Below are 27587 nucleotides of genomic sequence, written 5' to 3' on the forward strand. Positions count from 1 at the left end.
CTACTATTCTATGATTCTATGAAATTCTGATCACTGTTTTTAAAAATCCCTATTTATTTACTGAGAGGAAATGTACTTTTCAGCTTTATCATGGTGGTGTGGTTAGCTTATGATTTAGCTGGATACCCAGACATGAAGCTAGTAAAAAAATCCAAAGAAAATAAGATGTAGGAATTGTACTAATTATATTAATTATGTAATTATGATACCCAGTTATTTACATGAATTGCATTAATTAAACTGTCTTCTGAATGATGGTGATGAGTTCACTTTGAATTCATGGTGCAATTAAAACAATTTCCTTTCTTCTTTCACAGGAAAGATGATAAAGATTACGCTTTAAAGCAAATAGAAGGTACTGGAATTTCTATGTCTGCGTGCAGAGAAATAGCAGTAAGTAACAATAGTTCTTTCTACTAGCAAGCAGCCTTGTTAAGAGTATTAATTTGAATGCATAATGGTTTTTGTTTGCTGCATTACGATGTTCTACTATGGTTGCTACATTTTTATCATAGAAGTATAAAATAAACACGGAAGACTCTGTACCTGTTAGCTTTGCTGTCTAAAAATGAATTGGTTTAAGTGACAATTTACTGCATACCTTAGGGCAGATTAACTTCTAAATGCAGTAGTTTAAAAACATGATTACAGTCAGTGGCTTACACTACATGCTTGATCTGACTTTTGCATTAGTGCTTCAGTTGTTTTCCTAATGAGATTAGTTCTTATTGGCTCATAATGATTAAAGCATTCTATTTTCTCTTTAAGGGAAGACTTCTAACTAAACTGCCGTGTTGTTGCCTTGGAGGCTGTAGTACATCCCTGAATATTAGTCAAACATTTTCTTAGGCTATTCAGGTTTATATTTCTGTGCTGCATGTTGTTAAACTGGTGAATAATGTGGTGTAGTTATGGTTTGGAAGAAGCTTGCAAGGAAAAATTGGTGGTTTGAGGTTTAACTGTTGTATATTCTACTACAGTGCTGCTGGCATTTATTGTACTTTGTAATGTTGCAGCTGAAAACTCTTACTAAAAGGAAATGCCTGTAACAAGTGGCTGAGGGAAAGTGAATATTTTCAATCCACATTCCTCAAGAGTCTAAAGCTACATCTACAGTAATTTCGTTTTTATTGATTGAACTGAGTTGTAGGCTTTCCTAATTTCTCAACTTCCAGTTATATTTGTGATTTTAAAATTGTGATTTCTTGAACTGAATGAAGTGGGAAAAAAAGCCCATTATAAGCTTAGCCTCCCTGTCATCACAGACATCCACTTGGCAGAAGGGGCTTGGCTGGTATTAGGGAGGTGTCTTTGTTCTGGTTCCTGTTCTGGTTATGACCCTAACTCAGGAGTGATGTGGCTGCATTGCATGACTCGAAGAGCGGTGTGCGCAATCCCAAACAGTAGTAGCAGGGAAGCAAGAAGGGGAGCTTTCTCCTTGCTCTGAGCTATTGCTGTATACACCCTTTGAAGAAAATAGCAATACAATGCAGAACCCATGTGGGACAGAATTAGTGGGAAAAGGAAGGAAACACACTGAAGGTGTGAGAGATGCCAAGAAAGCAGACATCAAGAGCAAGGAGAGAAGTGTAGCCCAGAGGCAGGCGTACAGAGATGGATGTAGTAATGTAGCCCAGAGGCAGGTGTATGGAGATGGACGTAGTAAACTGAAGCAGTGTATCTTGAGCCATTGCTGACTTGGTTTCCAGTTGTGCTTCCAGACTTGCAACTGCTGATGCTGTGGTTGACTTTACCTGCAGCTGAATTCACTGTGGTTTTGAATCTCTTTACTGTTCTTTTGTCGCTGCCTTTTGAAGTTAACAGGAGATTTTTTTTCCCCTGAAATGTGGTATTCATCTTAATTTCATTACATAGAATTCTCCAACTGTCCTATAAATTAGTAAAAGGGAAAAAATGGAACCTTACTATGGAGATAGGTCAAATTGAGGATAATAGCCATGCTGTTTGTATTGGTTATGTATGTATAATGCATATATTAAAACATCACTGAGCTAATCAGCAGTGTTGAACCCTAAAATGTCATCTGTACATCCGTTGAAAATTGTTTGTTGTCATAATTAAAATAAGGCTCAATGCTGGAGTTTGGTATGATCTATTCTGGACTACTTTAATGCATTTTTACGAGCATTGTGGTGTTAAGAACTACTAAGATGACTTGGTTTTTGTTACAAGGTATATACATACATATTTTACTATGTGACTCTGGAAAGAGTCTCAGTGAAACTAACCCCTCCCCTTCTCTGCTAACTCTAGTTTCAGAATGTTCAATGACTTTATAAACACCCATAGCTGCACTCCTAAACTTCTGTTTGTTGCAGACACCTGATTGGAAGAAGAGCATCAACTCTTCAGAAAAAAAACTAAATTATTGTAATGTATCAATATATCAATTGCAGGGAAAGGCTTGAAACTAGGTCAGAGACCTCAGTCGAAACAGTGACTCAGTTACGGGAGAGTTCAACCCTTATATATATATATATATATATATGAAAGACTTCCTTGATTTTCCTGTACTTCCTGCAATGTGAGAACTTAGACCTCATGTTCAAAAATCTACCTAACTTCCTACTCTGATCAAATAAGAATGCTTTTTCCCCCAATTATTTTAATGTAAACTGTTTAACTAGTAGTATTTAGCAATTATTGTGCATAGTATTGTTTTTTAATATCAAGATAATTGTAGTGTTACATTGTTACTTACTTCCTCCACTGATCCACCTTGGTAGGCAATTGTGAGTTTTCCCCCTTCCAGAACTTTAAGGTTTGGCTGCTCATCCCTTGTTCTCTGCTGATGTCTGTACTACATGGGATTCTGGGATTCTTTTTGTGGTCTGAGCTTCCACTTCTGAGTATTTAAGTAGGCACTTAAAAAAACTACACAATCATCATACTGAGAGATAAAAGTGTATTAGAAGAGAGAGCAGAAAGATGGAGTGGTGAGAAGATTTGTGTGTAAAAGGGAGGAAAAAAAAGAGTAGAAGCACAGACACTCGATTCTTTGTCCTCTGATTTAATCACAAGGAAGAAAGTCGTTAAAGCCCATCCATCTGGAGTAGTGCGGCAAACACTGGTTTACAGTCCTCAAACCAGGATAATTCTTCAAGGCTGTAAGAAGCTGGAGTGGTTGTCCAGATCTAAAATAGTGTCTTCTTTTTTCTTTTTTGGTTGGGCAGTTTCCTATATAGGAAGCTTAGGGTTTTAAGTAGTTGTGTAACTTTCTGAGACTTTTCTTGCTGATGTCGTGTTTTTCGTTCAGCTTTAGCAGATTTGCAAGTGCTTCAGTGCCTGCCTATGCATCTTTTGGCTAGTGAGAAGTTGCTTGGTTGTTTTGGTTTGGTGTTTTGTATGTGGCATTTTTTGTTTATTTCAGTTACCAGCTTGTTGATTTTGGTTTTGTGGGTTGGGGTTTTTTTCGGTGTTGTTTTGGTGTTTTGTTTACTTTTTGCTTCTATGTAGCTTTGGTTCTTTGGTGCCTGATTTGGTTTACAGAATGATCCCTGGAAACCTTGTTTGAATGTTAAATTATCGCATAGTGGTTTTGAATGAGTCTATGACTCAATCATGGAAATGCTGAATGGGACAAAATGGAGCTGGGATGAATATAGCTGTACTCAGGTTGTATCCTGTCTGCATGGTGCCCTTTAAATACCATAGTCAGATTGTACAAGTTAGAATAGCCTTGAGTCTGTTGGAGTTGGAAGAGAAAACTACAGAACAAGAAGCAAATGTTTTCTCTGATCATTCCCACTTTTTAGGTTTGCTTTGGAGACATTTGAGCATCCCCAGACATTTGTCATTTCATAAGAAGTGCAGGTTGTCATCACAAAGGTGATGTCCTGTTTGGATCTAATGATAGCATGTCTGTAGGATGAGGAAGTTCATCTTCATTAAAGAGAGAATGAACAGTTTGTTTTCTGTGATGTGAACAAGCTGAGTAGAATCATCCTTTGGTTGCATTGTTGCCTGAGGCATGGGAAGTGTTAGGAACCTTGCAAGGGTGACTTGGATCTAATACTCACATGTCTGTTAACAGAAGAGAATACTGATTTCATTTTCCTGGGCAGGAGATTCAGGGATCAGCACAGTTCTTCCATCAGGAACTTGGCTGGGTTTGCAGGGAGCAGGCATGATGATGCTCAAGCAGTGTGAGAGTAAGCACAAAGCTAGCTGATGGATGACTGCTGCTCATACCTAAAAAAGAAGGCCTCCGTAGCAGTCCTGGTCACCTCTGCAACTAGTCCATCACCCAGGCTTTCAGCTTCTGGGCTGACAGTTGACTGAGGGGGAAAAAAAGAGTTAGAAGCAGGCCTGTGCCCAAAGGAGCTGCCATTGACTATAGTGGTCTTGGCTGAGCTGACCTTGGTGAGGCAAGCTGCTGTAAAAGTGAATTGGTCCTCTGCATACCTTGGGGCTTTCATGTCTTGGGTGACAAGAACACCCAATGGAATTGAAGGGCTTAAGGGCTCTTTCAGAACTGTTACGAGAGTGAACAAGGACTCTGATTCAGAATGCAGCAGCTGGAGGGACCCTGGGGGGCAGAAGCTGAAATGGGATGACTCCAGTATTTTTCCTCTTGAACTTCTTCCCCTGGTAAGGAACAAATGACTGTTCCAGTGAGCAAGCCAGAAAAGATCCTGTACCGACTATGCAGTAAGGAACAATATTTGGGTGTAGGTTACTCAGGTTCTGGTGACTATCATCATGTGCCTTCCACACTCACAGGGAAAGCATTTTCCCCCATAACCAAACACAGAATTCACACACGAGTTGTGGAGTCTTCCTCTAGAGATATTCAAAACCTGCCTGGTCATGTTCTTATGTGTTATCATATAGATGATCCTGCTCTGCAGGGGCGTTGGACTAGGTGATCTTTCTAGGTCTCTTCCAGCCCTTGACATTCTGTGATTTAGATGACTGCTATGCTAATATCAGAAGTAATGGTTTCTTAGCAATCTTTTCATGTAGTGAAATGTGACAAGGTATTGGAGAAGACAGAGGTTTGATTTGACATCTTTGGCAAGTCTAATGACTTTCAAATGCTTTAATAGTAGTATGATATATACAACATAGTTGTGACTGATAAGTGCTTCATCAAGCTGTGTACCTGTTTTAGTTCTGTCAAAGTGGGACAAAGCTATTGATTGAATGTTAGCAATTGGAATCTTTAAGAATCATAATGTTTTCTGTGAACAACAGAATTTGATTAAGCCTGACATCCTGTGTCTGTCTCATCTGGATTCTTTGTTAACCTCCTTACTTTCAGAGAGCCCTTAATAACACGTCTTCTAACATACTAAATGTGTTTGGACATATACAGTGCTACTGATAATTGACCTATGTTTTTCTTTTCCCTTGACATTTTGTGGTGTCAGGCTTTTCTCCTCCTGCCCTGTCCCTCCCTGCCCCCCTCCAACATTTAGAACTTCAGCAGTAAAAAGAAGAGAACAAAATAAGGCATCAGTTTGATGCAGTTGTATGTCTGAAGAACTGGAACTTGAAAAATATATCAGCTTCAGAATAAATTTATAGGGTGAGCAGCATTGTAACTTTAATGTTGCCTTTGTAAGCTTTCATTTGAACACTTTTGAAAGGAAAACAGTAGGCATTTTGTTCTTTTTCAGCACTGTCAAGTCAGATGACTTAGAGTATGAAAATGTAAAGTCGTATTTCCACTGAAACAAACAGACTTTGGATCTGTGCTATAGCAGCTGAGCATCTTGGGATTTAAGAACTGTAATGAAAAATTGATTTTAGTTTAAATAATTTGAAGTACCTGAGTAGAGCTCCTGTGTATAATAGGAAGTGAAGAATAGTAGTTGAAACAATTGAAATAAAATTAAGAGCATAGAATTGGGTGCCACCTCTCAAGTTGTCATGGTGTGCTCTTGCAGACAAGTCAAATGTGCCTTCAAAAATTTACCTGGTTAAACTTACAAGGAAAAGAAAAATCTCTGAAAGCAGTTCCTGATTCTCATTCTAGTAATGATTCCATAACTGTTATTCATCCTTTAAAGCCAGAATGAACCATGGCTACTTCATACCCATTAGTACTTAGTGTTGTCCATCCATTGGAATAGCTCTTCTCTCCTGCATTCATTCTAGAGAGAGATGCTGTTTCTTGCACTGGCTTTGTTTTGGCAGGCTATGAGGATTTTGGCTTGGTATGTTGGTTTCCCATTGTGCAGTAGGCTCTCCCTTCCCCTAGGTGTAGGTTTGAGCTTTCTTTGCCCTGCTGCAGTTGGAATATAATCTTCCCCAAGTTGTCCAGAATTGTGCATAGTATTTGAGGTTATGTCTCACTACTTTAGCGGTAGTCCCACTGGCATCTTACCTGTTACAGGATGCCTCAATCTTTTTTAGTCATCTTCTAGTCTGGAAATCACTTTTCTTTTAATATCAATTGCAATCTGCTTTTTGTCAAGTCCCTATGTGCTTGTCTTCCATCTTAAAGCCTTAGTGCAACTATTAATATGTGATGTGTGTTTTGCTGGATCAGTTGGTGGAACTGATGCATGAAATGATGATTACATTTTGAATTTATGCCATGAAACTAGCAAGATGACACAATAGTGATTTTTTGCCTAAGTGAATGCTTTGCTTGATGTTGCCAATGGCTTTGTGCCTAGCCAGCCTACTGACCTAAGCTTTGGGGGAAATGTGTTGTGTAGCACTGAGGGGAAGGCAGTGAGAGCATGGAGCTGCCTTTCCTAAAATATCTGATGCCCTGAGACAGGACATCCAAGAAATTTTCTGGGCTTTCTCACCTGGCCAGTTGCTCTAATGAGTCCATGCTTGATGACATAAGTAAACGTGGTAGTATTGCAACATTAAGCAGACTGCATTCCCTGTGGCCTGCATGCAGTAGCAAGCATCAAAAGCATGGGTGGAATGACATTTGCAGTAAAGCTTGAAAACCTCCCTTTGTTGGCATGCAGCATGTTGGCTCGTGAGAAGCGTCTGTAGTGGTGAGGAGCTGTGCAGGTGATGTGGGAATATCTGCAGAGAAAGGAGATCATGTTCATAAAGACTTGTGCTGAGTTCAGCTGATATTTGATGTGAAGGGTGATTATTGTTAGTGTCCCTGTGCAAGAACAGATTTGCTGTAGTCACGTGGCAGTTTGCCAGGCTGCCTTCGTGCTGCTGTTGATGATTTAATAACATCCATCTTGCCTTACCCCGCTTTGTCCTTGCTCATGAAGCAATTTAAACTTTTATGCATTGCTTGGACACTTTCGTTTACTGTCTCTCAGATGTCCCATGGTTGTGGAATGAATATTTCTGCATTTGGAGAAACCTTAATGCAAGCCCAGGACTTGTACCTAGAGATCCTGTTTGCCTTAATAGTTATAAAAGCAAGGGCAAGACCAGCCAGGAACAATGCAGAGTTGTAACACTGAGGTCAGAACAGATGTATCAGTATCTTCATAATTGGATGGGGTTTATTTCTTTAAAGTTGAGTTGGGCCTTCTTTATAAGGAGCACCAAGACTGGTTGGAGGTTTTCTGGTTGTGGAATTGATTTTTAACCATCATAGAATCATAGAATCAAACAGGTTGGAAGAGACCTCCAAGATCATCCAGGCCAACCTAGCACCCAGCCCTATCCAGTCAACTAGACCATGGCACTAAGTGCCTCATCCAGTCTTTTCTTGAAGACCTCCAGGGACGGTGCCTCCACCACCTCCCTGGGCAGCCCATCCCAATGCCAATCACTCTCTCTGGCAAGAACTTCCTCCTAACATCCAGCCTATACTTTCCCCGGCACAGCTTGAGACTGTGTCCCCTTGTTCTGTTGCTGGTTGCCTGGGAGAAGAGGCCAACCCCCACCTGGCTACATGTGATGTGCAAATGAAAAGGAAGCTGTTTGGTGAGAGGCAAATGCATATGTGTTTGTGTAATTGCTCCTTGTCTTCTGTAGAACAGAAATAAGATAGAAGCAATTTTAGATATCAGAATCACTAGGACAAAAGACCCTTATCAGCAGCAGGTGTTGTACTGTAAGTCAAACTGTTTCTTGCAGTCTTCTTTGTCTTCAGTGAACTCCTGTCAGCTGCTGGATATGGGTGAAGTTTTCTGGTAGAAAAGGTATGTGGTGTGTGGGCTAGAGAGGCCTGGTTTGTGGAGAGTGAGGTTGCTGCAAATGCTGTTTAAAACCCTTGCAATGTGTTATCTGCATGAGCTTTCTGCCCCTCAGACAGCGTTTGCATTTGTTGCACTGCATTGTGAGTGTTCTGGGGCACTTCAGCATTTCCAAGACAGTGATTCAGGGATCACCTGTCACCACTGCAGTGATCACTTCTTTATTCTGGTGGTTTTGCTCATGTGTATTAGCCGTCCTGTTTGCTGGGGTGCTTGTAGCTCTCTGGCTTTGACCACATCCACCAGGCTTTTTAACCAAACAAACTTGCTTGACTGGCCAAATTCTGTACATGGTCACCACAGTCTGTCCTATATATCTACTGAAACAGGTTATAGGAGAGATGTAGGTCAGGAGAATACCTTGCACAACTGTCCCTGGTAGTTCATCTCTTTGACCTGCTTGTGAACCTCAAACATGCAGAACCAGCAATTAGAATTCTGACTGAAATTTGGAGACACATGATGTCATAGCTGGAACTTGGATGGAAGGGTATGGTGTCAGGACTGGTTTCTGAACAGATTGAAGGTCTGCACCAGAGTCAGAGGGGTCTGTGAGTACCTGAATACATTTCCATGTATGTGAACTTTAAATCTGATTTGCCAGAGTGGAGAAACAGGATCCAGGTCAGTTGTTTTGTTCCATGTTTTGCATGGGTACTGTTGGTGCTTGTGTGGGTACCTGCACAGAAGATGCTTTTCTTGTTGCTCTGATACCCATGTGGCTGGTCGTGGCTGTATTGCTTGTAGGAAATGCATGCTCAGTTCCTTGTACCTTGCTACTGTCTGGATTTGAAAACAGACAAGAGGAGCAGCCTGTCCTCTAGCAGACCAAGAGGAATGCTGTGAATCTGTCTGCAGGATTACGGGATCACAGGGTATTAGAGGTTGGAAGGGACCCAAGAAGATCATCGAGTCCAACCCCCCTGCCAGAGCAGGACAATACTATATAACACAGATCACAGAGGAATGCATTCAGACAGGCCTTGAAAGTCTCCAGAGAAGGAGACTCCACAGCCTCTCTGGGGAGCCTGTTCCAGTGCTCTGTGACCCTTACAGTAAAGAAGTTTCCCCTTGTGTTGAGGTGGAACCTCTTATGCTGCACCTTACACCCATTGCTCCTTGTCCTATCACAGGGAGCAAGTGAGCAGGGCCTGTTCCTCCTTTCCTGACAACCCTCAGATGTTTATAATCATTTATTAAATCCCCTCTCAGTCTTCTCCAGACTAAAAAGCCCTAGGTCACTCAGCCTCTCCTCATGAGGCATGCCCTCCAGTCCCCTAATCATCCTTGTCGCTCTCCACTAGACCCTTCTCAGCAGATCCCTCTCCCTCTTAAACTGGGGAGCCCAAAACTGAACACAGCATTCAAGATGAGGTCTCACCAGGGCAGAGGAGAAGGAGAATCTCCCTTGATCTGCTGGACATACTCTCTTAATACACCTCAAGATCCCATTGGCCTTCTTGGCCACAAGGGCACGTTGCTGTGCCATGGTTAACTTCTTATCCACCAGGTCCCTCTCCACATGGCTGCTCTGCAGCAGATCACCTCCTAGCTTTTACTGGTGCAGTTTATTATTCCTTCCCAAGTGCAGGACTCTGCAGTTGTCCTTGTTGAACCTCATTCAGTTCCTCTGTGCCCAGCTCTCCAGTCTGTCCAGGTCTCGTTGGATGGCCACACGCTGTACAAAAAAGAGAACTAGTCTGCTGTGTTACTGGGAGGTTTTAATTTTTGTGTCATGTTCTGGACCAGCTTTGGTGTTGCATTCTCAGGGAACTGCATTTGCTGTGAAGAGGTTGGCGATAGATGCTACCCAGGTAATAAGGAGTAGGATTGAGTTGAAAAGGGACAGGAGGTGATGAATGGGAAAATTACTATTTTCTATAGCTCTGACTAATATCTGCCTCTTCTGTTGGAAAATAGTGTGTGTCTGGTACATGTGTCAGCAGGCTACATGAAGTCTGGTAAAGTTTTAATATGGGCACCTAGCTGCTGAACTGTTGTGTACTCTTCTGGGGACAGTCAATTCAGCAAAATGTTAGTGTAATTTTAATCTATGAATTGACACTGATTTAACCGAAAGTCCTTTGCTGTAGGGAGTGGCACAATGTGTGCTTAAACCCTCTATACTTCATTTGCTATTAAGAGCTTGACTCTGTCTCAATTTGAAGGTTGGGAAGGAGATGCAGTTCTTTTTTGAATATTCTCGTGAGTGAAATTAAGACACAAACGAGGTCATATACCAAGATGATACTATTAAAGAGAGAGTGGTTCAAACAAATCAGAGAAAGAAAGAAAAGGGAGAGTGAGTGAGAGAGAGAATGTTTTTTCTTGTTTCCTCTATTATGTAGCAGAGAAATTATATTTTACTGAAAACAATTTTAATTTCAGTACTAATGTTAACTTTTTGTTCTGTAATCAAATAGTTCATATCTCCCTTGGCTTAAAAAAATACCATAAAACAGCAATGAAAAGAACCCTCAACCAACCAAAAACCCACCCAAACACAACAACAACAACCCAGAAACAAAAAAAAAAACCCAACATCACTCTTCCTGCCCCCCCCCCCTAAATCAAACAACCCAAAAACTCCCAAAACAACACCAAACTGACCCTAACTTTTAATGAAAAATGTCACAATTTCTGGCATACTTGAGTGGGCGAGAGTTTGTCTTGAGTAGCCAGAATTACAGTAGTAGTTTGGTACTGCTATTTGGGTAGCCAAAATTACAATAGTTTTCTTGGCTAAAGTTTTTAATTCTTGGTAATTGTGTGAGTGCAGTATGATTGTACAAGGACCAGTACAGCTCAAACAGACTGGTGGTGCCTGTGTTCACTTCTTGTGTTGTATCTCAGCTATGTTTCCATATTGCTGAAGGTTGAAGCTGGAGTTGCTAAAGCAGCTGAGCTGGCCTAATAGCTCACTGCTGTTGAAAGAAGATTTTGCTCCTAGCTGTGTTCCTTTTGCTAGTGCTTGCTCTGCTGCTAGTGCTGTGGATCATTTCAGTGCAGAAGCTCACAAGTGAATTACTTCCTTTGTGTATCTGGGTTAGTTTTCTCTTGAAATGAGTGTTATTTCATAGATGGCTTCGAAGAGTGCAGTAACTAGTGTAGTATTTGTTGTGGGAGGGGGTTGGATCTTATTCTGTAGGTAGGTAGTGACCTTGTAGATCAGGTGATTTGATCTTACAATGCCTGACTGCTTTGACAAGCTCTAAATGAGTCATCCCACTGAGCCCTGAATGACTGCAACCAAAATGCACAGATTTCAGGTAATTGTGAGTCAGGAGAAAATTGGGTAGCCCAAATAGCTCTATTGAAGATTGCAGCCTATGGGAAAGGACAGATGCCACAGCTGGCTGTTTGCGTGGTGCCTTGATCCTAGATGCTAGTGGGGTTTACACAGATTTCAGCTTTTAGTGAATGCCCCAAGGGGGTTATGACTTGCTCTCAGCTTTGGATTCAAACTAATGACTGGTTCCTTCATTTTAAAAAATGTACTGTTTTCTTTGCCTTTGCCTTCTATTGTTGGTATTGTAGAGTATGTAGCAAAGACTATTGAAGTATTCATCTTTCTAGCCCTTTGACAGCTCTAGATGTGTAGTTATAACTGTTGTGGGCTTTCTTTTGCAGTTGCTGCGGGAGCTGAAGCATCCAAATGTCATTTCTCTGCAAAAGGTGTTTCTTTCTCATGCTGACAGGAAAGTGTGGCTTCTCTTCGACTACGCTGAGCATGACCTTTGGGTAAGGTGAATTGTTTGTAGGTGTCAGGCTTAGGGTTTCGCTTGCAGAAAAGGGACAAGGTCAGAAAAAAATGGACTGTTTTAAAACTTCTTACTCTGTTGGAAACATTTTCACTACTAAAGGAAAATCAATTGAAAATGTTGGGTAAGCACACTACACAGTTAATCTGTGACCTCTTTAAGAAGATAAAACGTGCCTTCAGCTCTTAGTAGCTAGAAATCTAGTAAAATAAATGCAGATATGATCATCCACTATAGCTAAAGTACGAGGCAGGCAAATGTAATTATGCTGGTGGATTCCCTTTCAAAACTGACCAACTTACAGGCTGAATAGGGCAGTTTAGAGTTTCAGTTACCTGGCATGTCTTCTGTGAATACATGCAGCATGTAGAATAATATCAGTGTATATGATAGAGATTTAATGAATACGTTGCAGTGGGAAGAGCTTTTTACCTCAGTTTATTTGCTGAGATTTTCTATATTTGGGAGGAAGGGTGTTTATTCATAATTAGAAGATCCAGATTTAAAATATGAACATTGGAGACAAAGTAAACTTGTTTGAAGACACCAATATTAAATCAGAGTAAAAGGATATACAAGATTAACATCTGTTGGACTACTTTAAAAAAGTTGAAGTAGTATTTTCAGGAAGCTGTAATACCATACAGCTTTGATTTGCCTGGGAAAAAATGGTATGTGTGTGCCTCCAATCTGACATACATTTTGAGCACTGCTTTCAATGAAACAAGTATTGTACTACTACCCTTAAAAGACATTAAGAAGGGTCAAAGAAGACAAAAAGTTGTCATTTGGAATGAGATGGCAATTTTGACGTTTGCTATACAAGTCATGAGAGTTGGCTTTTACTCTGCAGGTAGTTTAGACAGACTGCACAAACCACAGTACAGCTATTTTCTATTGGAAATGATATTCCATATATTTGGGAGTAATTCAGTGTTTTCCTAAGAGCTAACGTGTCAATTTCTCCTTCAGCTATGCTGAGTTGGAGATACTTTCTCCTGTTTAAATTTGTCTTGGAAGTTCTGATGGTTGATATTGAGATTTTGTAACCAAAATCCACTTAGAGGGAAAAAGAGTTACAGAACAGCTGAAAGGTTGATGTACAAAAGCAATCAAAAATCTTGAACTGCACTAAAGTTTTTTTTCATGTGGAGAAAAGAACAAACACATTCTTCTCTTTTTTTTTTGTTTTTAATGCTCCCCCATGTTATGGTATGGTGAACTACAGAAGTTTAAGGATGTTTGAGTGTGGGGGGTATTTTTGTTTTAAAGTATGGTGCAAGGCTTTGTGTTTGGATGATTGTGATTGGTAGTGACTTGTCCTTGTGTTTACACCCTTCTACTTTGTTTCATGCTTAAGCAAAATCAGCACAGAAGTGCTTTTGTTAATGAAACATCGTCTTGTGTATATGTAACTTAGAAATGACCATTTTGACCTTTGTGTTTACTTGCCTGTATAAACTCTAGACCTTCCCAGCTGTACCAGTTCCTGGTTGTTCGCTGTGTCTGAATGCAAGAGACTACAGTGCTGAGCTGGATCTGTGCCCCAGAGAGCTAGTACAGACCAGTCCTCCAGCACTGAGCATATCTGGCACAACAGGTCTTAAGGCTGGGAAAAAGGCACAGGGTATATTAGAGCAGGAATAAACAAGTTGCATCTTTCTGCTTGTCTCATGATGTACTTTTTCTTCCTTGGACACTACACACAAATGTTATTTTTTGTTCAAGTCAGTGGAAGTGGGAGGTAAGAGGAGGTGAAACTTGTGTCTCAGGCTGAGGGATGGTATGCTCATGGTGCTTTGCTGATGGGGCTGTCACCTTTCCACCTTCTCTGCACAGCTCCATTTTTACCTTTTCCTCCCACAAAAGCCAAGAGTGACACTTGCAGCGTAGGAGGCCAGGCTGTATGGAGCTGAGCTGCAGCAAGAGAGAAAAGGCTATTTCCCACAGGGGTCTGAGGTAATCGACACCTGGAATATGAAAGTTGAGGAATGTAGTAAGAGCACGTGAGGGAAGTTTGGTGTCAGAAGGATGGATGAGATCAGGGCTGTTTCGATGACCACAAAAAGATGAACTGTTACGGAAAATAGAATGCAGAAAAAGTTTGTTCTAGAAATCACTTCTCTCTCCAAAGGAGACAAATATGTAAGTGGTTACCATGACCATGACACACCTTGTGCTATTGAAGTTAGTGTCACCTGGGACTGAAGTGCTAAGACAACATACCCTTCTGGACTCGGTCATTGTTGTTAGATGACATTGCCTGTGTGTACACTTGCAATGGCTAAAGTGTTCTTTTTTCCTGCAACTGGCTTGGTGGCTGGCTTCCAGGTGGACAGATTTATTGCTTTGTTCTGTCAATAGCTTTTGGTTTTGGAGTATTGTGCTTTAAATAAAGAAGGAATAAGTCAGGGCTTCTAATTTAGGTGTTTAAAACTCCCAACAGAGTTTTAGTGTCATTATTACTCCAGGAGAAAAGCTAGAAGTTAAATGATGTAGGATTAGGTAATGTACTTGTCCAACACTACCGCCATATGCAAGATATCAGCCTATATTAACAAAGAGAAGCCCCAAATAAAATTGCTCCTGAAACCTCCAAGATCAGTGTTCTGCAAGGCAACTTGCTTTGACAGTTGCATTTGGTTTTGTATTCCTTGTCCCACTGTAAGTGGCTCTGTAGGGCTTAACTGTCCACCATAGTTAAGCCACAGCTACAACCGATTCAGTGTTTGAGACCTTTGCTTGGGACAGTGATTGCTTTACCTCATGCAGTATTAATTTTCTAGTACTTCAGGTGCAGATGTCCAGTTTTGAAAATGAATTATGATAGCTCAGAAAAAAAAATCTGTGTAAGGAATTGCTGGCTATCTTTTTGTGTAATGCCATACATCAAAAATATCACACTTTGTTTTTATTTCTTTTTCCCCTTTACAGCACATAATCAAGTTTCACAGGGCTTCTAAAGCAAACAAGAAACCAGTTCAGTTACCTCGGGGAATGGTGAAGTCACTGTTGTATCAGATCCTAGATGGTATTCACTACCTGCATGCTAACTGGGTGTTACACAGGGATTTGGTAAGTGGATCTGCGATGGGTTTTAGCACTGGGATGACATTTGAAGGCAAGGATTGGGTTTTTTTTGTTGGTGGAAAATTGCTGGGAAAGAAATCTTTGTGCTAAAGGCATTTATTAATAAATATATACTTTTATGCTGCAGTCAGACAGCCTTGATTAGTAGAGAGAATTAAAAAAACAAACTGGCTATGGTCTGATATGCTTATGACAGCAAAGTGTATCAGATGGCTGTTTTCTTTGATTTTACTAAAGAAACTATTTTTGAAAGTGTTTGTTTAAATAACAGGCATGTTGAGGTACAGAAAATGCCTGTGGTAGTATCACTGCAGGGAAGATAAGTAACTATATGCAGCACGTGTGTAGGTGGGGGAGAGGATGATTGGCTATCAAGAACTCCCAACACAGTAAGAACTCCCTAAAATTGTCAGTCCTACTTATGAAAGTAATTTTTGAAGGTCATTATCTTCTCCTAAGATTTGTAATCTCTCAGATTATAACCATGCCATTTTTAAAGTATTCTGCTGATAAGCTAACATTTATCCAAACTACAGCATACGCTGCTCATTTTGAACCTGAGTTAATGTTTCTTAACCAGCAAGTACTATTAATTGGTGAATCTAGCAATTCTTACGTGTTTGAACTATGCCCATAGCTGGTTGGGCTGGTTCTGTCATCTGAAAATTGGGTTGTTCTCCTGACCCAGTTGTCTGTAGCTCTTATTCTTAGAAGTAAGTTGAAAAAGAAGGAAAAAAAAAGATATCAAAGTGTGACACTATCTTTGTATACTGTTTTTAATTACTGAAATTTCATTAGTGCATGAGTGTATCATTAGTTTGAGCTTTAATTCTCTTGAGTCAATATTACCAGTGCTGTTCTATGCTTGGTGCAGTTAGGCTGGCTTCCTTGTTACTCTTCCAGAGCCACTTTTCTGTCTTTGAAATAGCTTTCATAGAGTTCCTGGAGATGAAGACAATGACTAGTTATTTGTCGTTTATTTTCATGCCCAATAATGCTCTTGTAGAGTGCCAGTCTCTTTTTAAACTGATGGGAAAAGATTTAGCTTTGATAAATAAATAACATTTTCAGAGATGAAACACAATGATGCTTTCCTTTATTAAAATAATAGTATGGCTGTTGTTTCTAATTTACTCCTTTTGAAATTGGAACAAAAGCATAAGTACCAGGGGAGAAAGTAAAATGAATTGTGGCTTTATCATGACTCTTGAAATACTGGAGCAAAACACAGTGTAGAAATGCATAGTGCATGTTACAACTTAGACACACTTTCCTTAGAAAAAATAAGTGAAGTCTTACTGTAATATTCTGCCTACAATATTACTCTTCAGTATGTTGTTAAGAGGCATACAGAAAACATATGACCTGTCACCAAAAGCCTAAATTTGTCTAATGCTTTACTTTCTACAGTTTCATAGCTTGGTGTTAACTGGATGGCTCAGGAGATTGGTAATTTATTACAGAGCCTTTCACATCTAGGTCTGTAGCTCAAATACAGTTTAAGTTGGCAACTGTGAGAAACTATTAGCATATTGCTTTCTGACCTATGTGAAATGAGTTGGTGGTCTCAGTCCAGCATGAAGTTTTCTTCCAGCAGAAAAACCACCATCACAATTGGCTATCTCTTGATAATCTGAGGAGAAGACCAAAAGCTTGAGGCAGAGACTGAGAGAGTGGTCTTCCCACTGGAACCTTGTCAAGCCATGTTGGTGAGAATCTTATAAAAGCTGTGCAGGGACTGCCTGTGCTGCCTCGTCTGTGGAAAGCTTCTGGTTTGTCATTTTGAAACCGTTCAGTTTGAGCTCAATTTTGAAGGCTTGTGTTTCATGCAGTAGACAAGAAAGAATTTTATCTGTTAGATACTTTCTTCTTCCTACCAGGATCTCTGGGAATAACCTGAGCGACAGAAAAGATTCTCCCTAGTGCTGTATCGTAGCAAGACAAGGGAGTATTGGTGCAAAGTTAAGCTTGCAAGTTGGGCCTTCAGTAGCATGTATGTGCTGATTGAAAGCAAAATAATTGAGATTAATGCTTGTTCTTAGATGTGGGTTTCTGTTCCAAGATACCTTTATTATTAGCCTTTAGGAATATTGGTCGAGAAATCATCAATTTTAACTCTTTATTGGATCATCAGATTTATTGTTTATCTGATGTGCCTTTAAAATTATTGGTGTTGCTGTAATTCTGCATGTTCTTCTGGGTTTAGATCTGTACAGATAAACACACACAGTTGCTTAGGTAATATGCTCACCTTCATTTTGTATACTGGCTATTTTAAGAGTGGGGGTGGTTGGGGGAGTGTAAGGAAGCTAAAGAATATAGTGCTTTGGCAGAAAAAGCTCCTCTTTGCTACATCTCTTGCATAGGATATGACTTTTTTTTAAGGGCAAGAAAGCTCATCTCTTGGGAAGGAAATTGTATTCCATCTAAGTGCAATTTTATGATTTTCAGTTTTGTATTTTTTAAGATTTCTTAATGAAGTTAGGTTTTAAGTAGACAATTAATATTTTGGAGGTTTTTTTTCAGATCTTGACTTCTGTAGTCAGAAACAAAATCTGACTCTCTTCTTGCTAGCGTCTCCAAGCCAGGCAGTACAACTTAAATTCGGACTGAAATTTGTCTTCATAACAATGGAATTGAGGAATCTTAATTCATGTAAGACTCTGTTTCAGTGAGTGTGTTCTGCATGAAACAGCAACTGTAGCAAGACAATTATTGTCTGTTGTGTTATTTTCTAGTCATGGTTTGTCTTTTACAGAGGAAAGTAATAGCGGTCTTAGCAGTAACGTAATTACTTAAACAGTTAACTCCTTTTTTTTTGTTGTTTTGTTTTACTGCTTACATGAAAGCAAATTCACCATTTTCAGCAGAGCAAGGGAGGTGTTGATTGTGTTTATTATCTTTGAATGCTCCTGTGCTTGAGTAGCTAGCTTTTTCCATAAGCCTTTGTGTTGGTTCTAGTTTAAGCTTCCAGGGGCTCAAAGCTTAACAGAAAAATACAGTAATAGCATGCCTTCCCCTCTCCTCCCTTTGGAGAGATCAGGAATTAGATGTAGAGAGTAAAAAAGGGTAAAACACCCAAAGAATAGTCTTGCTTTGATGTGGAAGTTAAAAGAAAAACTTTAACAATAAATAGAAGTATTTAAGGTAAGGGGAGTTACAAAAATACTATAGGGAAGGGAAGCAAGATACAAAATATAAATCCAACCAGATTGATGTCAATGGATCAAGGCAGCTTCAAGAGGTGGTTGTCCCACCATGTGGTAGGGTGGCCACATGATAAAGGAGCAACAGGAACCAGGGTGCTGCTGGCAGGGGGGTCAGAGAGGGAGAGAAAAAGGCAGTTCCTTTGTTTTCATAGGGGGTCTAGACAGGAAGTGAAAGTGGACTAACTGCTACACCTGAGGTCACATGCAGACCACCCCAGGAGGGTTAACTCTTTACAGTCTTTGAAACATACCAGGAAAAGTTTTCACAAATAAATGCCAATTAAAAAAGAAGTCTGATTGGACTTGCATAGTCTTCAGGTTTTTTTGAATTTCCTAAAAGCAGATTGTTTATTCATGCTCTGACTATAGCAGGAAGGAAATATGGACACTTCATGTAATCACCACAAAATGCATCAATTATAGTTTTAATAATTTTGAACTCTCTTGTCAGGCATGCTTGACACATACTGCATTTTGCTGACTTTCTAGCAGTTCTCCTACTTTATGATGTATTTCTGCCTTTACTCCAAGTTCTTACTCCACGCTAAAAATTACTGTAAGCAGAAGATTGTCCATAGATCTGTTTTCATCAATCTGAAATCAGAACAGTAAGAGAAAAGAAAGCATTGGCTTTGCAGTGTGTTTGGAAGATTTCAAGGAATGGGCACATGATAAAGCTTTGCCTGGTACAGCAACTTCTCTGCCATGCCCTGTTAGCATTTAAAGGTGCATCTTAATTCTAGTTTGTAGTGGTCATGGATCCAGTCTCAGCTCAGAGAGGAGTTCCTCTTCACTGGCTTTGTGTAGTGACTGTAAGATGAGTCTCCAGTTTAATGACAGATTTTGCACTGAAATTAAGTGTCTGTGTACTACAGCAATGCATTACTACCACCATCACCCTAATCAAACAAACCAACCACAAACAAAAAAAAACCTAACCAAAACACCACCCACAAACAAACACCAAAAACCCAGAGGGTATCTCACAGCTCTTGTAGTAGTGCTGTTGACACTCTGAACATGTTTTGTACCCAGATTTTCAGTCTGAATTCCCTTATTTTTTTGTGCATAGTGTGAGTGGGTGCTGAACAGATGAATTGCCACTTGGTATACCAGGTATGGAAATAAGCTACACAGTGCTAGATTCCTGCTTCTCATTTCCCTCCTCTTATCTCTTGCCAAAGGAATGACAATCTTTTAGCCTTTATCAGTAACACTCATGTTCACGGTAGTCTGGGACTGTGTTACCGTGGGTGTGACTATTTGTGAGCTAGTGCTACCACAGCGTGCAGCTCAGTTAAACTCTTGCTGTGGGATGGGCACTGGGTTTTAGTAAGTGTTCAGGTGAACAAGCTTTAAAACAGTGGAAATGTAGCTTTCTGCGAGATGAAGTTCTCCCAAGGATACCTGGTGCCAGATTTGGGGTTAGCAGGAACATTAAATATGTTTTTAACAATACATGAGGAGAAGCCACTGCCAGGGTGGTTTTTAATAGACAGTATCTTAGTTGTTTTCCAGGCTCTGGCTATGAATCACTAAGTATGTGCTTTAAACAAAGTTAAGTATATGTAATTTTTACCCCTGCCAATTTACCATTTTTCACATAAAGTCTCTTGAATCCAGGGATGTCTCCCTCAGTATTTAAGGATTACTTCAGAAATAGAAGAGTACCTTTTTGTCCTGGCCTAGCACTTTACAAAACTGAGGTCATTTTAAGCAATGAACCTAATTAATTAAAATTGAGTTGTAGGGAAACCTGTGCACATTACCAAAAAGAAACTAGCATGTTTTAAAAGCTGGGTGGTCTTCCACCCTATTTAAGTATATGAAAAGATAAGGGACATTATTTCCCAAAAGATATTGTAATGACTTGCTAGTGATTTGCTTTCAAAAGGGAATAAAAGCCAAATACCCCAATCACTGTTTTGGTTGCCAGCTGTTGTATTTCCCAAGATTTTCATTTCCAAGGTGTTTTTCATTATGTAAGTGTGCTTTCCTGGGATCACAGAAGAACAATGTGTCTGCCAGAACCTTGTTTTCTTGCATTGGCTGTAATAACATGCTTTCCTGTTAATTGTATTTGCTACAATTCTGAATGTTCTATAGGTAAAATAACATTATCTAGTGTTCTTTAGTGCTCCTGCTTACAGGGAGCATGACTACTCCCTCTCCTGCCTTTCTGAGCATCTTTTTATAATCATAGATCAATGTTTCAAAACAGTGGTTGAGGTGTAGATATGGTAAGAAGCAGCTATGAAGACTATGTATTTGATGCTCATGCCAGTGACTTAAACCCAAATCAAGAAACCAATCCACTCCAAAACCCCAAAGAAGCTTCCCTTTTTCTTGTCTGTGGTTTCAGGTGAATTTTTAATTTTGTTTATCTTTCTTAAGCTGCTGTGCAAATGAGAATCCTTTTGTCTTGCTTTCTTTTTGAACATTATTGTTGGCAATGACTTTGGTCGAGCTCTTGATTGATTTAATGCCTGTCAACTTTGTACAAATGCAGATTTCAAGCTAGAAATACAGATTCTATTGCTGCAGTGTCCTCAGCCTTCCAATCAGAAAACCAGGAAGCTTCTCTTTGAATTCACTGTGGAGAATCCTGAAGGGAATCTATAAAATCATTTGCTTCATATAAGCACATCATTGTGAGTCCACTCTCTTTGAAAGGTCATAGCAATCAGAGGAGATGTGTGAGGGGGGGGGCAAAGCAAATGTCACTCCAGTCTTCAAGAAGGGCAGGATGGATGTTATGGGAAATTATGTGCCAGTCACTCTTGCCTTGATCACTGGGAAAGTGGTTGATCAAATTCTCATGGAAGCCATTTCAGAACATTTGAAAGATATGAAGGTGATTGGAAGTAGTCAGCATGGATTTATGAAGGGGAAGTCATGCTTAGCTAACCTGAAAGCCTTCAATGACTATCTCGGATTAGGGAAGAGCAGTAAGTGTTGTGTACTTGAGTAAGGCTTTCAACACTGCATTCCATATCATCCTTGTAGACAAATTATTGAAGTATAGACTAGGTATGTGAAGTGAACAGTGCAGTGTGGATTGAAAACTGGCCAAACTCATGGGCTGGGAGGACTGTGATCAGTGCCACGAAGCTCATGTGGACACTAGTCACTAGTGGAGCGTCCCAAAGGCTTATACTTGGTTCAGTGCTGTTGAACCTGGACAGTGGGACACATTACACACCCTCAGCAAGTTGGCAGCTGATGTCCCGTGCTGCCTTCCAACCTCAGTGATTCTGTGAATATATCTGAACCATGTGAATTCTTATGAAAAATTAACTTACTGCTTTTTCAAAATCTAAAATCCAGCTCATTACAAATTGATAGAGAAGCTGAGGGACAGGGGAGTAGTGGGAGCAGGTGTGTTAAAAGAATGTGAAAGGTCGAAGAGCACATAGGGAATAAGGAGCAACGTGGAGAAAGCAGTAAAATACAAAATGTTTGCAACAAAGGTGGAAATTTTTGCAGTATATTTTGACAGCAGCATAATGAGTGGGATGACATGGTGTCATTTTCCTCTCATAAGGAAAAAGGTCATATATCCCCAAAAGTTCTGGAAGCTGCCTAGTTGTAAAATGAAAGATGTATTTCCATTGGATCATCAAATTGTAACCACCTTTGAGCAGAAAACAATTCTGTAATCACAGAACTGGTTTTATCTTTCAAATAGCAGGAGTCCTGCCTGAATTAGGGTCAGTACTGGGTCCAGTGTTGGCTAGGCTGAAGGTCTTATACTTGAGTCAGGGCAATCCCAAGCACAAATATAAGCTGCACAATTAGTAGCTTGAGACCCATCCTGAGGAAAAGGATTTGGGGTGCTGGTTAATTGAAAAATCAGTATGAGCTGGTGGTGTGCACTTGCCTCTCAGAAGGGCATCTGTATCCTGGGCTACATTGACAGTGTGACCAGCAGCACAAGCGGGGTTGATTCTCTCTCTACATTGCTCTTGTGAGACCCCACTTGAAGTACTGCATCCAGTTTTGGTGCCTTCAACAGAAAAAGGACATTGAAATATTAGAGTGGGTTGAAAGGAGGGCCAAGAAGATCACGAGAGGGCTGGAGCACCTCTGTGATGGGAACAGGCTGAAACTGAGACTGTTCAGCCTGAAAAAGAGAAGGCTTTGGGAAGACCTTGTAGCAGCCTTTCAGTACCTGAAAGGAGCCTACAGGAAAGCTCAGAAGGGATTTTTTTACAAGGTCTTGTAGTGACAGTTCAAGACAGAATGGCTTTAAGTTTGAGGAGGGTAGATTTAGACTGTATATTAGGAAGAAAAAGGTGGTGAGACAGTGCAACAGGTTGCCCAGGGAGGTCATGGATGCCCTCTGCATGAAGGTGTTCAAGATCAGATTGGATGAGGCCTTTAGCAACCTGGTCTAGTGAAAGATGTCCCTGCCCAATGTAGGGGGTTTGGAAATAGATGATCTTTGGGGTCCCTTCCAACCCAAACCATTCCATAAGTCTGTGAAACTTGGGGGTTATAAATGCATCAACTGGTGGGCAGACTATACTAGATTTCTTTCACTGTTGTAGCTTTAAGCTTGTGGTTGGTTTTTTGTTTGTTTGTTTTGTTAATTAGGCTGGGTCTTAATGGCTTTGCAAGATGGCCATTGCAAGATGGCCATCCAAGATACTGGATTATGGTGCTGGGAAGAGTAAGGTATAATCCTTCACTGTTTGCAGGTTAGCATTTCAGTACATTGCCAGGCAGTAAACTGTCTGGGAGAACTTTCATATGCAGATACAGAAATGCAAATAGAGGTAAGACTTGTATAGAAGAAAGACATTCTAGAAACTTTGGATCTAATTCCCATTGTGAAGGCAGCAAAATGTACTGTTGAGACAGAAAAAGAATCAACACAGCCTTTTTGTTTTGACATGAAAGAGGTGTGGAGAACCAGAAGTTCTTTGATCATAAATGTACCTTTGAAGTAAGCTTAGTCAATAAAAATGTTGCAGTAAGGTTTAGTAAAAACCCTGGAGTATGATTTTAGAAACACTTAGATGCCGTTTGCAGCTTAGGATTGTTGTTTTGGGGTTTTTTTTTAGTACTTAATACCTTGTTAGGATTGTAGTGAAGTTAGCACTGTGGAAGGTAGGAATATAGATGGTTTGAAATACAGGCAACAGCCTGCTATAGAAAGGAAATGCAGTGATCTGTATGAATGATCTATACTCACAATACAGAGGAGAAATTGAAGAGATAAGAAAGCAGCCAACTGAGCAGCTTCAAAGTGGCCTGTGAAAAAATCACCTTATAAACAGGACACACTTATCCCATATAAAAGCTTGCTCTATATGAACTCCTAACTGTGCTAGTTTGAAGCAAGCTGGAATGTTTTGGTAAAAGAACTAGATAACGGGCAGTGAAATGAAAAACAATTGTGTCTACTTCTCTCACAGTCACGCTGAGAACTCTGGGAAGAAGAAAGACTTTTTCTCCATTTTGTTTCTCACTCTTGCTTTTGCCTTAGACCTGGTCACATCTCATTAACCCTGCTCCTACTAACCTTGCTCCCTAACCTCTTGGCTGCACCTCTTTTCTTCCTGAGAACTGGGGTAAGGTTGAGAGGGCCGGGGGGAGGTGTTGGGGTGGTTTGAGAGCCCCTCCTGGGGACTCAGGTTTCTGGGAGGGGAGTTGTGCTTTCATATTGTTTATCCTTTGTATATTTCTGTATATAATTGTATATAACTGTATATATTGTAAATAGCTGCTTGTAAATTCTGCTAGCTGTAAATAAATTGCTTCATCTATATTCCCAGGATCCGTCTGAGTTAGCTGGGGCAAATTCAAAAGTGTGGGGGGCGGGGTAACCCCCAAACCATCACATTTTTAATTGGCTTTCCCAACGTGGGGCTAGATATTTCAGTGAGTGGAAATTAGCTCTGGGAATTAAGATGAAGCTAATCAAGCAGCTATTGTATTTGGTTGGTGCATTGCTCTGGTCTGGTTTTGTTTTCTTGGTATTTAGTTGGTTAAAAGGTCAAATTGTTGCTTATTTCATTGATCTGGCTTATAATAAGGCTAAAGCTAAGGTTTCAGATATGTTCTGGAGCTGGGGTGATTTTATTCTTGGTTATGCTGGTTTTAATATCTCTGAGAATATTACCAAGGACATTACAGGAGCTCTGGTCAATAATGTGACAATCAATGGAAATTCTGCTTTAAATATGGCTCTAATGAGAGTTATTCAGCCTAAGACAGGAATTCCAACTGTTTGTATAGGCACATGCTCGTGTAAGACTGTTTTTCTTCTCACAATTTTTAATATTTGCCTCATGATTTTAATATTCATATTAATTTTGGCATTATTGGTGAAAAATTCAAAACCAGCTTCTGTAAGAGCTAGGAAAAATTCTGTGTCTCAGAAGCAGTCTCTTTCACAGCAAAACAAGGGAACACAGTTATCGGTTTCCCCCTTGCCAGCCTCTGCCCCTCCTTCTCCAAGTGCTGGGAACACAGCTAGTGTTCCTGCCACTAACGTAAACAATGATAACAAAAACAAAAACAAAAACGGGCAGAATTCGGTAGGAGCCTCAGGAGGACAGGCAAGTACCCAAAATCAGAATGTTCCTAGCAACAATCAAAACACGTCAGGGTTGGCAGGCATCCCAGGAGGACAGGCAAATAATCCCACTAATGCTAACACTACTAGTGCTAGTAACACTAGCCCAGTCAGTCCAAATCCTAATGACACCAGCTCAGCCAATTTGAACCCCCAGCCAGCAGACCAGAACCAAAATCCTCCTGTTAAAAGCAAGGCAGATTTGAACTCACAAGCTCCAGGTCAGACCCCTAAGGATACAAATGCTCCAAGTCAGACTCCTAAAGATTCAAATCCTCCAGCAGACACATCCAAGTCTGTTGCTGCTCAGGCCCTTCTGGCACCTGCTAAGGCAAAAGCTAAGACAAAGAGTGGTTCGCAGGAGGATGTAAGAGATGGGACCTCTGGTGATCAGCAGCAAGAGGAGGAAGAGGAGGCAGTTAGTCTGCGAGACCTTGTAGATGTGCTGAGACAACAATACTCAAGTGAGAGGAGTGCTGTGAGGTTAGCTGCCAAGAGAGAGGATGGTTCCCATGAGTTTAGGAATGCTATGAGGAAGATTGTGTTAGGCCCGGCACCACCAGAACAACAGGAAGAAGAGGAGGAAGATGACATCCAAGGCTCCAAGGATCCACTCAGAGAGGTCAGGGAAGTTAGGAAGGAATACACAAGGGAATCAGGTGAGCCAATCTTAAGCTGGCTAGTGAGATGCCGTGGCATTGGTGCTAATGCTCTGCAGGTAGGAGACAAGTCTGCCAAGCAGCTGGGACCACTCACTAAGGAGAGTGGAGTGGACAAACACCTAGCAAGTCCTCTTGGTAGGGTTAGCTTGTGGACACGCCTTCTGTTGGCTGTGGCTATGAGATATCCTTCCCGAGATGATTTGCCATGGGCTGCCAAGAAGTGGAACACCATTGAGCAGGGAATTAAGCTTCTGAAGGAGTTTGCTGTGAAGGAAGTGCTTTATGGAGATCATGGCACTCATGAGCCTGACGATATTCCTTTGGGAACAGGTCTCATGAAGAAGCTGATTAAGCTTGCTCCTTCATCCTATGCTAACATCTTGGCCAGTAAATTCCTAGCAAGGAGTGATAATGGAAGATCTTTCACTGTTGGTGAATTCACTGACCAGCTCAGGCAGATAGAGGACAGCTTGTCACATTCTGGTCTAATCTCTGCCATACAAACTATGACTTCTGAAATAAAGGGCATGAAAGATGGTTTTGAGAATACCATGAAAGAACTGAAGGAGGACCTTAAAACCTCAATTTCCAATCTGGTAAAAGATACCATTCCTGCATCATCTGAATGGGTGCATGTTTCTGCAGTCCGGAACAGACGCCCACCTCCTGCAAGGCAATTCCAGCCCAGGAGGAGACAAATTCCACCCAGACAGCAGCAATCACGTGCGTCACTGTGGATACTTCTGCGTGACACATACGGTGAGAACATGAACAAATGGGATGGTAAACCTACTTCAGCTCTTTCAAAGAGGGTCAGGGATCTGCAGAGTGGCAGAAACAGAGGCAGTAATGCCAGAAAAGTAGCTGTCACTTCTTCAGCTCCTGAGAGCAATTGCAATTGTTCCAACAGTTGCAGTTCCTCTCACAACACCACCAATCATTGTGTACACCCTACATGCCATGTTCAGCATTAGGGGTGCCCTGCCTCCAGCCAGGAGGAGGAAAGGGATAGTGGAGAGAACCGAATCTATTGGAATGTATTCATTAGGTGGCCTGGCAGTTCAAGAGTTCGGAAATACAGGGCTTTAGTTGACACAGGTGCTCAGTGTACTTTATTACCATCTAATTGTAAAGGGACAGAGTCCATTTCTATTTTTGGAATCACTGGTGGATCTCAAGAGTTAACTAAGATACAGGCTGAGATCAGTTTAACTGGTAAAGAGTGGAAGACATATACTATTGTAACTGGTCCTGATGCGCCTTGCATTTTGGGAATTGACTTTTTGAGACAAGGTTGTTTCAAAGATCCTAAGGGTCACAAATGGGCTTTTGGAATAGCATCTGTAGAGATTGAGGATGATAAATTGAAATTGTCTATTAGACCTGAACTTTCTGATGAATCTGCAGTTGTGGGACATCATGACATAGAGGACCTGGAAGTGCCAATTGCAACTCAAACTGTTCATCATAGGCAGTACAGAACTAACCGTGACTCTTTGTTGCCCATTCATCAGCTGATTCGTCAATTGGAGAGTCAGGCTGTCATTGAGAAAGCTCATTCACCTTTCAACAGTCCCATCTGGCCTGTGCGTAAACCTACGGGCGACTGGAGACTGACAGTTGACTTTCGTGCCCTCAACGAGGTGACACCACCCATGAGTGCAGCTGTGCCGGACATGCTGGAACTCCAGTACGAGCTGGAATCGAAGGAGGCTAAGTGGTATGCAACCATAGACATTGCTAATGCTTTCTTCTCTATTCCCATAGCAAAGGAGTGCAGGCCTCAGTTTGCATTCACCTGGAGAGGAATCCAGTACCAGTTCAATCGTTTGCCTCAGGGGTGGAAACACAGCTCAACCATCTGTCACTCAGTCATCCACAATGCACTGGAGAAAGGTAAAGCTCCAGAGCACATCCAGTACATCGACGACATCATTGTGTGGGGCCAAACTGCTAAGGAAGTCTTCGAGAAAGGTAACAAAATCATTGACATTCTGTTGCAAGCAGGTTTTGCCATTAAGAGAGACAAGGTCAAAGGACCTGCCAGAGAAATTCAGTTTCTGGGAGTGCGGTGGCAGGATGGTCGCCGTCACATTCCTCAGGATGTGATCAACAAAGTCTCT

The 27587-nt window shown here is 40.9% G+C and overlaps 1 protein-coding gene across 5 annotated transcripts in view; it reads left to right on the forward strand.

Moving 5' to 3' along the window:
- The window catches only part of CDK8 (cyclin dependent kinase 8), a 90009-nt gene that overhangs the window by 27689 nt on the left and 34733 nt on the right, over positions 1–27587 (forward strand). For 4 of the 5 annotated variants that reach the window (XM_064172266.1, XM_064172257.1, XM_064172238.1 and 1 more), the window contains 3 exons: positions 318–393; positions 11790–11900; positions 14855–14995. In XM_064172266.1, the coding sequence (XP_064028336.1) occupies positions 370–393; positions 11790–11900; positions 14855–14995 (276 nt within the window). In that variant the 5' untranslated portion in view covers positions 318–369. Of the gene's footprint in view, positions 1–317; positions 394–11789; positions 11901–14854; positions 14996–27587 lie in introns of those variants that run through there. The other variant, XM_064172276.1, reaches the window with a different exon arrangement.

Source organism: Pogoniulus pusillus, chromosome 3, assembly GCF_015220805.1.
Source record: "Pogoniulus pusillus isolate bPogPus1 chromosome 3, bPogPus1.pri, whole genome shotgun sequence".
Taxonomy (NCBI): domain Eukaryota; kingdom Metazoa; phylum Chordata; class Aves; order Piciformes; family Lybiidae; genus Pogoniulus; species Pogoniulus pusillus.